Source organism: Eretmochelys imbricata, chromosome 2, assembly GCF_965152235.1.
Source record: "Eretmochelys imbricata isolate rEreImb1 chromosome 2, rEreImb1.hap1, whole genome shotgun sequence".
Lineage (NCBI taxonomy): Eukaryota > Metazoa > Chordata > Testudines > Cheloniidae > Eretmochelys > Eretmochelys imbricata.
In genome coordinates this window covers 191,535,837-191,554,005 of record NC_135573.1, presented here as the reverse complement: position 1 = coordinate 191,554,005, position 18,169 = coordinate 191,535,837, and the positions used below count along the sequence as shown (strand labels likewise).

The following is an 18,169-nucleotide window of genomic DNA, read 5'->3' as shown; positions in this document are numbered from 1 at the left end:
GTTTTGGACATCCCATGCAGTGAAACAGGAAGAAATTGCTTCAGAATTTCCCACCTTTGTGGACTGCTACTGAAGAGATTGTACATTTGCTGAACAGTTCCAAAGTATGTAATTGCCTTCTTGCATGATTCAGTACAGTCAACACCTGCAATGTTTAGTGTGTGGTTTCCACAGCTGGGGAAAATACAGTTTGAATTATGCTCAAGCAGAACTGCTTGTACACCTTTGTACTTCCCAGCCATGTTAGATCTATTGTGATAGGCTTGACAAATGCAGACTTGAAAATCTAACTTAAAACCTTCTAGCATTGCTAGTACTCAAGCAGCAATTCCTTTTCCAGTTTTTCTCTTGAAATTATCAGACAAAATAAACCTTTCTTCAATTGAAATTTTTGATCTGTCTACAATCTTAACATATCGAATAACCATAGTAGTCTGTTCCTTGTGAGAACAATCTGGAGTGGCATCAACAATGACTGAAAAATACTTGGCCTTTTGAATATCATCAAGAATTGTTGTTTGTATGAATGATCCACATGGCTCAATAATCTCGTTTTGTATGCGTGTGGAGAGATAATGGACTTGCATGCACTTTTGACTCTCTTGCAATTCTTGAGCATGTTTAACATGCTCTGATAAAAGTGGGTCATATTTGCTGAGGAGTTCAACTATGCCTAGCAAGTTTCCATTTTGCATGGATCACCAATACGTTGACTGGAACCAAAGAAAGCCAATCCCTGCTCAGAAAGAAAAAGGATGACATTCAGGATGCACTCAAGAAGCTTTTTCCAGTTAGTTTCTGTAGAGAATTCAGTCAAGAGTAAATTCTCAACTGAACTTTCAGCGGATGCTGCTCTACTGGGTGATTTCCAGGCAACATAGTTTCTTTGTCGAATGATTGCTCATATTGATTCCAATTAGGTGTGTGCGCGCTGCATGCACAGCTGTTTGGAAAGTTTTTCCCCTAGTAGCACCCATCGGGTCAGCTGTGGAGCCACCCTGAGTGGCACCATCATGGTGCTCAATATATGACCCTGCCAACCCGGCGCCCCCTCAGTGCCTTCCTACCACCTGAGATGGTCGTTGGAACTGTGGTGTCTTGCTTAGTGAGTTTCCTTAGCTTGCTTTATAGTTGTTTTAAATTTTCTTTAGTTCTCGTAGTTTATTTTTGTTGTAGTTAGTAGCAGTTGGGCTGGGGGGTTTACCCTGCATCCCGACTGCTTTTTCTTGGGAGGGCTTTCATGCCCAAGGATTCAAGCCTTGCAAGTCCTGCTCCAAGCCTATGCCAGCGAGTGGGGACCCCCACGGTTCTTGTTTGAAGTGTCTGGGGGAGGCTCACGAAGCTGATAGGTGCAGGATTTGCAAGGAGTTTCGTCCTGGGACCAAAAAGGAGCATGACTTTCACCTTAAGCAACTCCTTATGGAGGCAGCACTTAGACTTCAGCTTCCTTTGGCGCGGCAGGACCTGGCACCAAGTTCTTTGATGCGCAGTGGCCTGGCGGCAGTGGTAGAAGCAGCACTGCAGATGGACTATGGCAGAGACCCGCGGCACCGCCGCTCCCTGGCGCTGAAACCGGCGGCATCAACCCAGCATCGCTCCCACTCCCCAGTGCAGAAGCAGCACTGGAAGCAAGGGAGGAGTGGCTCTCTGTCCCAGAGACCCACACTCCTGGAGGTGGCCAATGGGGCGCATCCCAGAGAGGAGTACCCAGGGCCAAAGCCTGTGGAAGTGGCACCGTTGACTTCAGCCCCACAAGGGGAGCCATCGAGTCCAGTGCCATTGGACTCCCCAACCCACAGTATTGAGGAAGTACAGCTGCCATCCACTCCGGACACCTTTGTGGCCGTGAGGGACCCCATCTCCATGACAGCACCGAGCTTGCCTATGAGACGCGCCAAGTCTCCGGTACCAAAGTGTATGGCACCGTCTTGAGGCAAACCAGTGATGATCTGGCTGTCGGCACCGTTGGTCAAGCCCCAGCACCACTCGGAGTCCCGGTACCGCTCCTCATGATGGCACCGGTCGTACTCACAACACTGGTCGAACTCATGGCGCTGCTCCAGATCGCGCCAGCACTCCCAATCATGACGCCAATCCGCACACCTGTCGCCTTCGAGGAGCAGATCCTGGGCTGGGTACTGGTCCTGGCGTCGCTCACAGTCCCTGTGTAGCTCCAGGTCACAGTAAGGTTCCAGGTCGTGGCACCACTCCCCAGCCTTGTGGCACCGCTACCTAGCTTCTCGGCACCACTCCCCAGTTTCACAGCAGCACTGCTCACTGGCTCAGCTCTGCTTGGCACCATCCTGACCCTCACAGTCCCGATCCCATTCCTTGGGCTCGGAGGCAGGGTCTAGGTACTCGGAGCGGGACCAGCACTGGTCAAGCCGTAGATGGCCTGAAGTGAGGGGAGGGCCATGGCTGGCGCAGTGGCAGGGACCAGCTCAGTGGCCATTTTGGACCCCGTGGGTGTACCACCAGGCCCAGGGTGCACAGTCTAAAGCGGGGGTTCCTGGCAGGCCACAAGACGTTTTGTTGGCCTAAGCGTCTGCAGGTACGGCCTCTCCCAGCAGCTGCGGTTCGCTGTTCCTGGCCACTGGGAGCTGCGAGCGGCCGAACCTGTGGATGCTCAGGTAAACAAAGCATCTCATGGCCTGCCAGGGGCTTACCCTGAACAAGCCGCAAACCAAGTTTGGGAACCCCTGGTCTAAAAGCTCCCGGTTGGCCACCTCTGAACTGAGGGTGCCTGAGGCCTCAGTCATTTGGCCCCCGCACTGCTTCAGAACTGATTCCAACTCTGGTTCCTGAGGCGGATAGCGAAGCAGGTCGTTGGGCTCCTGATGAACAGGAGGGTCGGGAGGACCCTATTCCTCCCTTGGCCTCTTCGTCGTTCTCCCCAGACGAGGCCGTCACAGGCACTTCCTTATCCAGGCCACCTCTTATAGACAGCCGCACCCACCAGTACCTTCTGCGCAGGGTGGCGCGCAACATGGGCCTGCAGGCCAAGGAGGTGGTAGAGTCAGAGGACCAGGTGGTAGACATTTTGGCCCTGGAAGGTCCGTCGAGGGTTGTCCTTCCCCCATCAAAACTATTCAGGCCAATGCTAAGACTATCTGGCAGACTCCAGCCTCCATCCCCCCTACAGCCAAGGGTGTGGAGAGAAAGTACTTTGTGCCCTGGAAGGGGTACAAATATCTCTTCAAGCACCCACAGCCCTGCTCTCTGGTGGTTGAGGCCGTGAATGAGAAAGAAAGGCAGGGGCAGCAGGCCCCAGCACCCAAATCCAAAGAGGCCAAGTGACTGGACTTATTTGGCCGCAAGGTGTATTCCACGGGAGGGCTCCAGCTCAGGATTGCCAACCAGCAGGCAATCCTGAGTCGATATAACTTCAATTCCTAGAACTCCATGCTCAAGTTCAAGGAGCTTGTGCCACCTGAGTCCAGGGAGGAGTTTGGGGGTATAGTAGAGGAGAGCAAGGCAGTGGCACGGACCTCTTTACAGGCCTCACTGGATGCTGTGGACTCGGCAGCATGTACCTTGTCCTCAGGAATTGCCATGAGGCGCACATCTTGGTTACAAGCCTCGGGCCTGAGATTCAACAGACAATGCAGGACCTGCCCTTTGATAGAGCAGGCCTGTTCGCGACAGACACACTCTAGGCTGCATAGCCTGAAGGACTTGAGAGCAACCATGAAGTCCTAGAGTCTGTCTGTTTCGCGAACAGGCCTGCTCTATCAAAGGGCAGGTCCTGCATTGTCTGTTGAATCTCAGGCCCGAGGCCTTTTGAAGCGATGCCCGCGGACGGCGTACCAGACTTATCCCCGGATCCTTTCCTGCCCTTTTTGAATCGTTCGTCCCACTTCTACTGTGCATGGTCCCAAATAACCTCGGACCACTGGGTCCTCCTCATGGTGGTGCGCGTACACCTAATTGGAATGGATCTGAGCAACACATCTCGAAGAACAACAGTTACAGGAGGTGTGTAGCCGTTTTTTTCTTTGTGTGACGTTGAACTCTCATGTGATGGTATTTAGTTTTTCAACTTCCTCCAACCTCTGTTGATGCTCCATCCTGATTGATCAGAGAGAACTGATGCTTTTGCAGCACTTTTGTTCAAAATGAAGCAGGGTGCACTGTACAGAGATTGTTTTTCCGTACTCCTGAATAACCAGTCTCTTGTGCAGGTCTCACTATCTGGAAGAGTTTTTTTGTCAGCAGATGAGTAGGGAAAGCATGATTATCAGCATCTCATGGAATGTTACTTGGAATTTCAAAACAATTAATTTGAAGAAAAGATTGTATTTGGGCAGCACTGCTCTTGTCAATAATTCTAATGTCAGTCACAGTCAAACCTGTAATACTCATGAAATGCTCTTGCTGCTTAAGTTCTACATCTTCCTGTTGCTGTTGAGTTTCTTGATTGTACACAGAATCTTCTGCTGCAACTGTTACTGTTGGCACATCTCCTTCTTGACTACTCTCCTCATGTTCAGGTATTGGCATAGAAATATCATATGTTGCAGTTGTAGAGTTTTTATTATTTGTAGCATTGTTTGTTGGGTACGGTGTGTTTTTCAGTGGTTTGAGGAATAAAGTTATTCGCTTTGAGCTGTTAGCTGCTGCTTCACTCAGTTGTTTTCGCCATCTGTTGCTTGCACCACTTTCAAATCTCCTCTTCATAGTGATCTATCTAGTCAATATGTAGCCTATCCACACTTGAAGTATTCTGCTGCAAATAAGTAGCTTATCTACACTTGAAATCTTCTACTGTAAACATGTACACAAATGCCGAATGGTACACAAATGCTGAAAAGATGTAAAATGAAAGAATACTAATTAAGAACACAAAATGAAACAGACAGATTATTATCCTTATCACTGAATCAAAACTCAAGCATGCAAGGTATAATATAACAGGCTGAGCTGAAGACAAAGGGATGACATATATATATATATAGTGTAACCCTTCTCCCTGTCAGAGTTGGCAGCAACAAGGGCTGGGTTCAGTATCTAGGGGTTCCATTCCAATAACACAATGCAAAACCGGCTCGAGCCCCCACCCAGTGACCTGGGACAAATATATACCACCCCCGCTGGGCGCCTCCAAGAGGCAATACTTCCCCTCTCGCAAGCACATAGTCTGAGTGTAGCAAAAAGCCTTTTAATAACCGAGAGAAACAATGTGGCATTATGTTGGGGAAACACCACCAACAGGATTCATAACACAACCCATGAGCAAAAAAACCCACCCCAAGCAAATTGGGGCATGTCCTTTCCCTTTGGTTCTTGAGTCCAGCAACCCAAATCACCCAAAGTCCCAAAAGTCCAACGACCCAAAAGCCTCTGTCCCTGGTCAGGGCAGCCCCAGAGCTCAAAAGTTTATCTGCAGAGTTTTACTTCCCAACCTGGGTGGAGATTGGGGGTGGGGAGAGAGAGTAAGGGCACCTTATGTGGTCCAAAGCTGATGGCCCCACCTCTCCATGGGGCTCCCCATGGGCTGCTGTAGGCATCCAACAAAGTGCTCTGCTCCACCAATCGCTCTGCTTGCCGTCCCGCAAACTTCTCCACCATATATCTTCAGGCTCCCCCACTACTTAACACAACACTCAGTGATTTCAGCTCTTTGTAAGTTTAGCTCTTTTGTGATTTCAGCTTGTAGTAGGGGAGCCTCAGTGCTGGTGCACCATTAGCGCAAAGGGCATTCAGCTCAGCAGCCTGTAACTAAACGCCTAATGGAATCAAAATTAGCTCTGATATTCCACAGTGGAGAGAGGAGGAAGCGCAATTAGCATGTAAGGCCCTCACCAGGGGGCCCATGCCACGAAGTATTAATACCTGTCCCCAACCTCTCTCAATTCACAGAGTTTTGGAACCCATGTCCCTTGCCTAGCGAGTGCTACTTAGTTGATGGCGAGTCCCTCCATCATAACAAAACGCCAAGTCAGTTCCACTGTCCTTGATTCCCATAATCAGGGTAATAACAATTTATTCTTCCTGCCCCAATAACAGAGACACTGGGGATCCTGCAGCAGCCAAAGTGACCATTTGGGCAGCTATGGCCTCATTCTAGGCGGGGTGGGTTTGCCTATGCAAATGAGATCAGTCCCTGAAGTTCTTTTCCACAACTTGCCCCACCTCACCACCAGATGTCAGGGTGGAGCTCATCCTGACTCTGCTTACAATAGTAAACACAGACACGGATATAGACAGAGGGATAATGTCCAAAAATTTCAAACGTGTCCTCACAAAACTCACTGTACAAGATTATCCTTACAAATTTTCACCTTGAATCTGGGCCTATAGCCTACGAAAGCCTATGATGATGGCCAAACTACCAAGCTAGGGCTCAACCAATCAACCAGTCACCTCTTTTAGCTAGCATATGAAGATAATAATGAGGAATTTTCACACATAAATAATTCCTTAGTCAACTAGACGTAAAACTATAGAAACAGTAAAATGTAACAATTCTGTACCTTTCAACACGTACTTAATCCAGCACCAGCCAGTAGTAGTGGTTTGTTTATATAATCAGGTGATCTGAGAGTACACGTTCATCACGGTCTAATCTTGTGCCATCAGAACCAATATATATTTATTAATATTTATGAACATTTTAAACTCTTTAATATGACAAAATCTATATCAGTTAACAAAAAAATTATGTCTATTACCAAATCACATCTCTTATTTGCTTAAATTTGCAGCTCTAAGCTGAGCGAGTGTGTCACATTTTGATCCGATAGGGATGCGCATAAAAACAATTTACGAAAGTTATCAAATACCAGAAAATTAACAAGTGTCTAAATTGAGTCCCCCTTTGAGCTTGAGGCCCAGGCCAAATGGCCCCCCCCCCCCCCCAGCTGATTGGCCCTGAGCTTTTGATATGTGACGAAATGATAGCTTGAGGTGTGGTATTTTAATTAGCAACCTGAATATCTTGATAAAACTTTAGAGTATTACATAAAATCTTATCTATTTTTCTGTTTTAGGTGTTGTCCTGTGAACATCACTGGAAGAATAGGAGCATTACTAAGGAGATTTGAATATGAAAGATACGTTATAGATAAATGAATGTGATCTCTGTTACATGGAGCAATGCTGAAATTCCAAGAGGCTGTTAAACATGTCAGTGGTTCCGCACCTATTTCCACTTGCTCTGAAACCTTGATTGCAAGAAGATATGTTCTTCAGCAGAAACTTGGCAGAGGAAGCTTTGGAACAGTCTATCTAGTTTCAGACAAGAAGGCAAAACAAGGAGAAGAATTGTAAGTAAGCATCTTATATAGTGTGTTGACTCAATGTATTTGGGAAAAAAATTGGCCCATATTTCTAATTTTTTTTGTTTTTGTTTTCTTTGGTGCCCCATTACCTCCCAATTTAGTATTACCTGCAAATTTCATTAATACACTCTTTACCCTGTCTTCACTGATGGTGCTAAATTGGCTGACGCTGAACCTGGCACTCCACTAGATACCGTCTTTCCACCTCAATACATTATTGTGTAGGCTTCTTCAGTAAGATTTCAGTCTATGTTATGGTGGTCTTAATCAAGCCAGTTTTAACTGATTTTATAAGTTAAATTTTCTGTCTATCTTCCATATATATCCCTCCTGTCCATAGTATCTAAGTACTTCTCAAACAGTAAAAAGAACTCTCTCAAATGGATTACTAAAATCCTGATACATCTAGGGTTAAATTCACTCTATCCATTACTTAAATGCCAGTTACAACTTATATGAAGCTTAAGTGGTATAAAGGGTCTTGTGCTAATTGAACAGGGGTGAATTTTATCCCTTCTGTATAAAATGTCGTTTGTACATTCATGTAATTGAGAGGATGCAATGAGAAGGCATATATCCACCATAACAGTTTTCCTTTTCTTCAGTGTACCAAAACTGCTTACTTCTGACAAAAAAGGAAAATAATGTGGTCCACAAGATCTTTCTTGAGGAGGTCTATTAAAATCTGCACCACTCATAATGCATTTCCATTCCATGCTCAGTGACCTTCATGTAAATATCATCTTTATTTACTTGAATATTTAAAAATTGTTATAAAATGCAAAGAGAGAGATCCCCAAAAATGGTACAGTTCAATTGCTGTGGTATCTAACTCGGTAATGCTCTGTCCAATTATAAATGGCCTTTAAGGCAATCAAGCTGGGAAAGATAAGAACAAGGTAAGAACATTTCAGAATTCCTGCTTTTCTTTTATGGGTCTGTCCCCTTCAGGTGACTTTTCCCAGGGTTTGTCTAATCTATCTAAGTTTTTATACCATGCCAGTCACTTTAGTGTTGTTGTCATGGTACCATCATAAAGACTCAGTTAGATTGTTGGAGGGGACCTAAGAGAAGCTGGTAGCTAAACCAGCAGAAAATACAGAAGACTTTTTCTGTTTTTGATGATAAAATTGGATGCCTGCTTGTCTAATAAGAAAGGAGAGGTAATGACTATAGAAATTGTAAAGTGAAAGCTACCGTGGCTACTGTACTTGTAATTGATAACAATTTTTTTTATTTAGTCTCAACAAGTCTTAATTTTGTCTCTACCTGAAAATGGACACATTTTCATCAATTTATTTTATAATTTCAATAGGATCACAAAATATCACAGACTTAACACTTCCAAGGAATGTTAACAACTCTGCATGTGAAATCAAATTTGGGTGCATGTCTAATATCATTGGATGAAATTTCTTGTTGTATAAAACTATATTCTCATCACTCTGACAATTTTACAGACTGGGACTTTAAAAGGTATCTTTTCCCTGTAATCTAGAATTTTGTGTGTCCATTGGACTTGATACTGGTTGCTTCATGTCTGACACCTCAATTGGATAATTTTTTCATCCAGAAATAGGCTCTTTTCCTTAAGCTTGGAACCACTCAGTAACCTATGTGAGGAATCAAATTTTCTGTGATGACTTGGATAGTGGCTCAAAAGGTAACATTAGTGTTGGTAATCCAACTGTGGTCAGCACATATGTAGTATTTCTTGTTGAAGATACTGATAGCGCATCACCTAGCCATATTTGATGAGAATATTCAGCTAATAGAATTTCTGATTTCTGAAAAATTTGGACACTTGCTTATTGTGTAGAAGAGATATCAAGGCTCATCGGAGTGTGTTGGGGAGCCCCCTGATACCTGGAACGTTTACAGATCCAAGAGCTAGGTGCATGCAGCAATATTTCAGTCACTTCAACTAGTGTCAGTAATAACAGAGTTCTTTTTCATATTTTTCAGAAATATTAAAGTGCACATTGTACAGTAGCCATTTTGGTAGGTCACATTTCCAATAAATGATACATTTGTTGGTTATTATGTTATAGTAATTAGGTTAACAGGGAATTGAAAGAGTCCTATTCATTTTAAACCCAGGCATTTTTTTTTATCTTTTTCCAGGACTAAGAAAGAAAGCCCTTTCAGGCAGTTCTGTGATGTTTCAGCACCCTGTATCCATAAGAATGCTTTATGACATAAGAGACCTACATATAATCTATAGAAGATACTTTCCCAACAGAAAGGGGCAGGGAAGCGGGTTTTAGTAGTTACACTGTATATTAAGGGTACATTTATAAATAGTTGATAAAGATTTAAAAATGATTGATAAATGCTTTAATAGATAGTTAATCAATTGTTATACAGTTCCACGGGTCAATATGTTGTTTATAACCATCTGTTACACCTTCTGCTGATGTGCTTTCAGGCTTCTATAATGTATGCTACTCATATCTGTAACATGCTTATAACATCTATTAATCATTTATTAACCTTTGGTAAACTATTTATAAGTTTACTTTTTATATAAGGCATGACTATATTTTGTTTTCTGATTTTTACATGTGCCAAATTAGTTTCCAGCATTTTTAAGGCAACTTTCCATTACAAACTTGTGGTTATACTGCATTTATGTGGAAGCCTGCAGAGAGTTAGAGACCCACAAAGATATCTTGACTATTAGTGAAACATTATAGTTTTGCCAAAGCAAAGCATTTTGCTATTTTACCTTGAAAGAATTGCTCATTTGTGAGAAAACTAAAGTCAGTTTTTGCAATTGGAGGGTGACATTGCACTACAAAAAATGGCAACATTTCTTGCTGGAATAAATTAGCACCGTCTTAACAGTGAGAAGCTGGAAATGATGACATCTCACCCTAGATAAAATTATTATTAACAATATGAGTTATTTATGTTGCTGTAGTGCCAGGTGTTTTCTAAATGCAGAAGAAGACAGGGTACGTATGCTGAACAGATTACAATCTAATGTTTTGTTACTGTACTGCTTAGATGCTTAACTTTATGATAATCTGATCATGATAGGTGTGACTTTGCTAGGATCATTCATGTGTAAAGTTAGCCATGTGCATAAAGTCTGCAGGAATAGGGCATTCAAGTTGTGATGCTGAAGAACAACTCTGAAAAATATAATTTTGAGCATTCTAAACAATGTTGATCAGTTAACTCTTCCAAAGACTCCTGTCTCCATTTGAGAGATAACTGAGACAACCTTCATGGAAGAGTTTATTTCTATTTTGGACATATGCAAAACTTACAAAATAAATCGGACCAACTCTTATGAATTCATATCTGAAGCAGTCTGCTCATAGTCTGCTCTTATTTTGTTTTGGTAATGTTTGGATGTTTCCGTGACTGAGACAGTCCTAATGAAGATTGGCCAACAGAAAAAGCTGTGTGTTTTGGGCAGTGTCTTCATGTATTCTTGAATATGGCATGAGCAACTCACTGTAGATGAAAGCACTTTGCATGATTGAAATTTGAATGTTTGGGGCTGAAGTGGCTGTATTTTCAGCAGCAAAAACATGAATTAAATTGAAAAATATATTTTTGCCTTCACAGAAGTGGCTGTGCAAATCCATATGGTAGAATAGGCTGACATTAGGACTCATTTCACATTTATCTCTGTCCCAGGTGGTAAAGGCCATGCAGTTTTAAGTAATCTCAGAGGAAGTGCCCTTCACTTCAAACAATTTGCATGCTGATCTGTTATGACATCTTATCAGTAGATACACAAACCTGCCTTCCCCAGATCCACTATTTTGGAATTATAAGAGACACGAGAACAAGAAGCAGTAACATTTATTTTTAGAAAGCTCCAAAAGTACCAACTGATCTTAACATTATCTAACTAAACTAAGTACAAAGACTATGTAGACTAAAACCTGAAGTGAGCAGCATTGAGAAAGGAGAGAATAGATAGTTCCATGGCTACTGTTACTGGCAAAAGAGGATCTATGAACTGTAAGAGGTACTAATCCTCTACATCTTCTGTTGGAGAATTTGCTTCCAGGATTCACTGTGTGCACTCCTTCCTCCACCCCCATTGCTTTAAATTGGTCCTGGACATGTGAGGCATTGTGTGTGTCCCCTGCAGAGCCATTACCTTTGGAGAACTCCAGATACTGGTAAATTATCTTCCTTACCAAAGTATGATGAAGCAAAACATTTCTTAAACCCAAACTAGCAGAAATTGCAAGGTCTGAGGAGCCTCAAGTGGATGAAATGACTATTTATTCTTTTCTACTAGATTTATGATAGGTTTAGGTTTGAGGTGAATGGTTCAGGAGTACTACTTCTTTAGCAAGGCTTCACTGTAACTCTGGTATAATCCCTACTTCAGTGGTTCTCAACCACGGGTCCGGGGCCCAATGGGGAGCCATGAGCAGGTTTCTGGGGTTCTGCCAAGCATGGCTGGCATCAGACTCGCTAGGGCCCAGGGCAGAAAGCTGAAGTCCCACCACACGGGACTGCAGCTCGGGGCCCTGAGCCCCACCACCCAGAGCCTGAACAACTTAGCTTCGCAGTGCCCCTTATGGTGTGAGGGGTCCTAGCCCTCCTTGCTACCCCCTAACACCGGCCCTGATTATAATATGCCTAAAAGCAGTAGTTGTGGCACAGCTTGGCTGTGGAGTTTGTATAGCTTGTCAGAGGGGGCCTCAGAAAGGAAAACGTTGAGAACCCCGTCCTACTTCATGCCTTCATAGAGGCTCTCATATTTCTATTGGAATTTTACAGCTGTTTGCATTTATGTGGAAGGTTTAATGAGTGTTTTTCTTTGTTGATCACTAGGTCTGACAGGAGATACTTTAATTAAAGTTTCAGAGTAGCAGCCGTGTTAGTCTGTATTCGCAAAAAGAAAAGGAGTACTTGTGGCACCTTAGAAATTTGTTAGTCTCTAAGGTGCCACAAGTACTCCTTTTCTTTTTAATTAAAGTGTAAGACCTGAATGTTTCCTTCCTACTCCAAGTCCTAACTATTTATCTGTTTAGGCCCTTGTGACCCTAAGAGCAGCCTAATGCTAGAGGGCAAGGGGCTGCCTGGTACCTAGCAGTGAGTCTCAGCTGGCCTGACGAGTTCAGTGTACTACTGTTGTCATAATCTATATTTAAAAGGTGCGTATGTATCTAAAAGATATCATATTCAAATTGGTAACACTCATTCATATTATTGCGTGATGTATGTGTGGGTGATTCAGTCATTCTCCTGCTCATGAAGTGTAGTGTGCACACTTTTTGGATCACCCATTTCCAGAGAGCCCAGTCTCCTGCCAGTGTTGCAGCCTGTTCTATATTAAGGCTGAGGCGGGCACGGTCAGAAGCCACTTGTGAGACTATCCAGTTTTTATTGGATCAAACACATAAAGCTGGTGGGCTGGTATGGACTCCAGCATACAAAGCAGATGGCCAAGCCATCTGAGACAGCATTGTCACGTGGGAAGACCTTGGAGGCTGGTTGGTCTAACACGTGGCATCTTTGTTCATAACATGATGTAACCACTGTATGCGTTCAATACATCATTACTGTTTCATGTCAAAAGGGTCCAGCAGGGGCATTTGCATCTCTGTGGTGGCTCAGGTTTCTGAGCCATACAAATGGACAGAAGCTACTGCTGCTTGATAGATGTGCATCTTTGTCCGAGTTGATATGTGTCACTGATGCCGCAGAGGCTTCTCATTACAAATCAGATTTTTGATCCTCAGTTGAATTAGTAGCACATAGAGGAATTAAAAAACATGTGATTCAAATGTCACCCTGCTCGACCACATTAAGAACATAAGAATGGCCATGCTGGGTCAGAACAATGGTCCATCTAGCCTAGTATCCTGTTTTCTAACAGCGGTCAATTCTAGATGTTTCAGAGGGAATGAACAGAACAAGGCAATTATCAAGTGATCCATCCCCTGTCGTCCAGTCCCAGCATCTGGCCACCAGAGGCTGAGGAACAACCAGAGCATGGGGTTGTGTCCCTGAGCATTGTGACTAATGGCCATTGATGGTCCTATCCCCCATGAACTTATGTAATTCTTTTTTGAACCCATTTATAGTTTTGGCCTTCACAAGATCCCCTGACAACCAGTTCCATAGATTGACTGTACGGTGTGTGAAGAAATACTTCCTTTTGTTTATTTTCAGACTGCTGCCTACTAATTTCATTGGGTGATCCCTGGTTCTGGTGTTATGTGAAGGGGTAAATGACATTTCCTTATTCACTTTCTTCACACCATTCATGATTTTATAGACCTCTAGCATATCCCCCCTTAGTCTTCTCTTTTCCAAGATGAACAGTCCCAACCTTTTTAATCTCTCCTCACACGGAAACTGCTGCAGACCCCTTATCATTTTTGCTGCCCTTCTCTGAATCTTTCCCAATTCTAATATATATTTTTTGAGATGGGGTGACCACAGCTGCATGCAGTATTCAGGGTGTGGGCATACCATGGCTTTATATAGTAGCATTATGATATTCTCTGTATTATTATCTATCTCTTTCCTAAGGTTCTAACGTTCTGTTAGCTTTTTTGACTGTTGCTGCACATTGATGGGTGTTTTCAGAGAACTATCCACAATGACACAAAGATCTCTTTCTTGAATAGTAACAGATAATTTAGACCCCATCATTTTGTATGTATAGTTGAGATTGTTTTCCAATGTGCATTACATTTATCAGCACTGAATTTCATTTGTCATTATTTCCCAGTCACTCAGTTTTGTGAGATCCCTTTGTAGCTCTTCCCAGTCAGCTTTGGACTTAATTATCTTGAGTAATTTTGTATCGTCTGCAGACTTTCCTACTTCACTGATTACCCCCTTTCCAGATCATTTATGAATATTATAAAAGCGGCACTGGTCCTTGTACAGATCCCTAGGGGACCCTCCTATTTACCTCTCTCCACTGGGAAAACTGACCATTTATTCCTACCTTGTGTTTGCTGTCTTTTAATCACTGATCCATGAGAGGACCTTTCCTCTTATCCCATGACTGCTTGGTTTGCTTAAAAGCCTTTGGTGAAGGACCTTGTCAGAAGCTTTCTGAAAGTTCAGTTACACTATATCCTCTGGATCACCCTAGCCCACATGTTTGTTGACTCCTCAAAGAATTCTGATAGATTAGTGAGGCCACAGGTGCTGGAACTAGGAGGGGCTGCTACACTCCCTAGCTTGAAGTGGTAATAATAACACAAATACATGGTTTCTGCCTTCAGCACCCCCAGTATAAAAATTGTTCCAGCACCACTGGGTGAGGCATGATTTTCCTTTACAAAAGCCATGTTGACTCTTCCCCAATTCTATTCTTTACTATAGGTTCAAACAGTTTGCCTGGTCCTGAAGTTAGGCTTACTGGCCAATAGTTGCCAACCTCGCCTGTGGAGCCTTTAAAAAAACCTGACATTACATTAGCTATCCTCCAGTCCTCTGGTACAGAGCCTGATTTAAGTGATAGGTTATGTACTAGTTATCAGTTCTGCAGTTTCATATTTGAGTTCCTTCAGAACTGTCGGGTAAATACCATCTGGTCTTGGTGACTTATTACTGTTTAATTTATCAATTTGTTCCTAAACCTCCTCTCTCAACATCTCAATCTGGGACAGTTTCTCAGATTTGTCATTTAAAAATAATGGTTGAGGTGTGGGACTCTCCCTCACATCCTCTGCAGTGAAGACCATTGCAAATAATTCATTTAGCTTCACTGCAATGGCCTTGTCTTCCTTGAGTGCTCCTTTAGCACCTCGATCATCCAGTGGCTCCAGTGGTTGTTTGACAGGTTTCCTACTTTTGATGCACTTTTTTTTTTTTGCTGTTAGTTTTTATGTCTTTTGCTTGTTGTTCTTCAAATTCTTTTTTGGCCTGCCTATTTATGCTTTTGTACTTGATTTGCCAGAGTTTATGCTCCTTCTATTTTCCTCAGTAGGATTTGACTTCTAATTTTTTAAGGATGCGTTTTTATCTCTACCCAACTCTTCTACTTTGTTGTTTAGCCATAGCGGCATTTTTTTGGTACTACCTACTAATTTGTTTATTTGAGGTATACATTTAATTTGAGCCTCTGTTATGATGTTTTTTAAAAGTTTCCATGTAGCTTGCAGGGATTTTACTCTTGTGACTGTTTCTTTTAATTTCCATTTAAGTGGCTTCCTCATTTTTTTTTTATAGTTTCCCTTTCTGAAGTTAAATTATACGGTGGTGGGGTTGTTTGGTATTTCCCCTCCCCGCAAGGATGTTAAATGTATTTACATTTTGGTAACTGTTACCATGCGGTTCAGCTATATTCACCTCTTGGATCAGCTCCACTTAGGACTAAATCAAGAATTACCTGTCCTCTTGTGGGTTCCAGGACTAGCTGCTCCAAGAAGCAGTCATTACTGGTGTCTAAAAATTTTATCTCTGCATCCCATCCTGAGGTGACGTGTACCCAGTAAATATGGGGATAGGTGAAATCCCCCATTATTATCGAGTTTTCTATTTTTATAGCCTCTCTAATCTCCCTGAGCATTTTACCATCACCAAACTAATCAGGTGGTTGGTAGTATAGTCCTACTACTGTACTCTTATTAATCAAGAATGGCATTTCTGTCCATAGAGATTCTAGGGTACAGTTTGATTCATTTAAATTTTTTACTATAGTTGACTCTTTCTATGCATTCTTTCACATATAGTGCCACTCTCCCACGAGCACGACCTACTCTGTTATTCCTATCTGTTTACAAGGCAGGTAATCATGCAAGCTGCATTTGTGCAATAAATTGAATAGCCCCCACTGTGCTGCTAGACTTCTGCCTGCATTATATTTACTCTTGTAGCTTTTTGTTTTGATTTTTGTTTTTTTATGTGTGGAGTGTTTGTTGGCCTAAGATTAGAAAATGTTAGGTATATCTGGCTCTCTCACTCCCTTTCTAAACCCTTTTGCAAAACTCCCCAATTCACTAGCTCCTCTGGTTGTTTAGGAGTTGGCTTTTTAACTACTTTTCTCCCTGGGTAGCCCCACTCTCTGGTTAAAGGCTGCTAAAGGAATTAGGGGTCAAAGCCTTGTTAAGAAACATGGCCCCCCCAAAACAGGTTGCATTATAAACTTCAGTCAAGCAGGCACACTGCAGGCAGCACGCATACAACAAACAAATGAACAGACAACAAACTCACCCCAAGGGTCACATAGTCATTCTTCCTTCACTTGGAGAACTGTCTTGCAATGTTTCATGTCAGTAAAGCAACCTCTCTCCTTGGTAACAAAAGAGCCAAGATGCTCTAAAGAGTAGATGAATTCAACTTCTTGTCCATCGATTATAGTGGGTAGAGGTAGAGGTCCATCAGCCACTTTCATCAGTTTGGTCTTCTTCCAGTTAACCTGAAGACCAAGTTTACTTGCATTTTCTGTAAATGTATTCAGTACATTGATGAGATTAGTTCATCAGGATTCAGATAGAGCTGTGTCATCTGCATATTCCAGGTTTGTTATTCAGACGTCCACCCCCAGTATGCAGCTAGTGACTGCTTCCATCGTTCGGTCAATAACACGTAGAACAGATCAGGGGCAGGCACATGCCCTTGACAGATGCCACTTTTGTATTCGAACCAGTTTATATTTTTTTCCTTGTGAGCCCTTTTACTGAGAAATTTAGTTTACAATAACATCAGCTGTTTATTTAATGGGATCATCAATCTGAATGCAGCATTTCAAACATTGCCTATTCTTTGTAAGAGACAAAACTGAATGTGCCGTTTAATTCTATTGATGTAAAAGTACAATAGTTATGTATTAAATTATGGCTTCTTATTTTTATTTTATTACTTTTTGTTTTGACTTGCAGCATTTAGCAACAGATAATACCTCTAAATGCTTGTAGCTACCTATCTTGTGATAAAGTTCTGCAGTTCACCAGTATACCACTTGGAGGCACCTGTGTATTGCAGTTATTCTCCTTAGCTGCTGCTGAACTTTAATTGTAAATTAAACATAGATTCCCTTAACTTTCTGTCATTTACATGTGCAGTAGGTATAATTTCAGATCCAGTGAAAATGGCATAACTTGAATACAGCATTCAAGATGGAAAATATTAATCATTTGTGTAAATTTCTCATATTACAGGGAAATATATTGCATGAAAGTTCAAATATTATTCTAGGACAGAATTTATCTACAGTATTTAAGAATTTTTCCCTTCTAACAAAGCTGATTTTGTAAGGTAGTAAAATTAAAACATTTAACAAACCTTTCTAAAATTAGTCTTTGTGCTGAATTTACCCATGTTGTGGTCCATGTCCATGCTCTGTGGGCATTTTGATGAATCAAAGGAATGGAGTCTCACATAATCCCCCAAATTACATCTCCATAGAGTATGTTTATTATTTCATAGCTGATTCAGGACATGATATACGGATGTTAGAGAAAGTATGAAATCAGCTGGAGTTTGCTAATGCAGATAATGTTCAGGAAACATACTCTGTCAACCTATGTAGTTGTCTAAATCGCTACGGGGAGAACACAAATGAACTTTAAGAACAGAAATTCTCAAAGAGAATCGAACCTCAGCTGTTGATGCATCTGGTTAGTAGTTGTTGTTGAAGCATATCTTTTGGATTTTTTTTTAGCACAATGCCTAGGAGTGATTTAACAAAACACTAACAACATTTAGAATGTTATTTCAGTGACCGCTCAGAGCAATTTTTGGATGGGACAAGGAAATAAATTTTTGGGGATCTTTTACCCCTCCCTATCTCCTAATGGCTTTTGTTCATTATGATTATAGAATTATGCATGCAGCTGGCATATTATCTGGTGCACACCTAAAGTTAACTGACTAATTTTAAATAAGAATGTGTGTGGAGATGGTGAGATCAGCACCAGCCTCCTGCTGCAGATGTGGATCCCAGG

The 18,169-nt window shown here is 42.2% G+C and overlaps 1 protein-coding gene across 1 annotated transcript in view; it reads left to right on the top strand.

Moving 5' to 3' along the window:
- The window catches only part of NEK11 (NIMA related kinase 11), a 90,471-nt gene continuing 72,302 nt past the window's right edge, over positions 1 to 18,169 (top strand). Inside the window, exons 1-2 of the mRNA XM_077809294.1 lie at positions 1 to 104; positions 6,990 to 7,265. Coding sequence (XP_077665420.1) covers positions 7,096 to 7,265 — 170 coding nt within the window. The 5' untranslated portion in view covers positions 1 to 104; positions 6,990 to 7,095. The remainder of the gene's footprint in view (positions 105 to 6,989; positions 7,266 to 18,169) is intronic.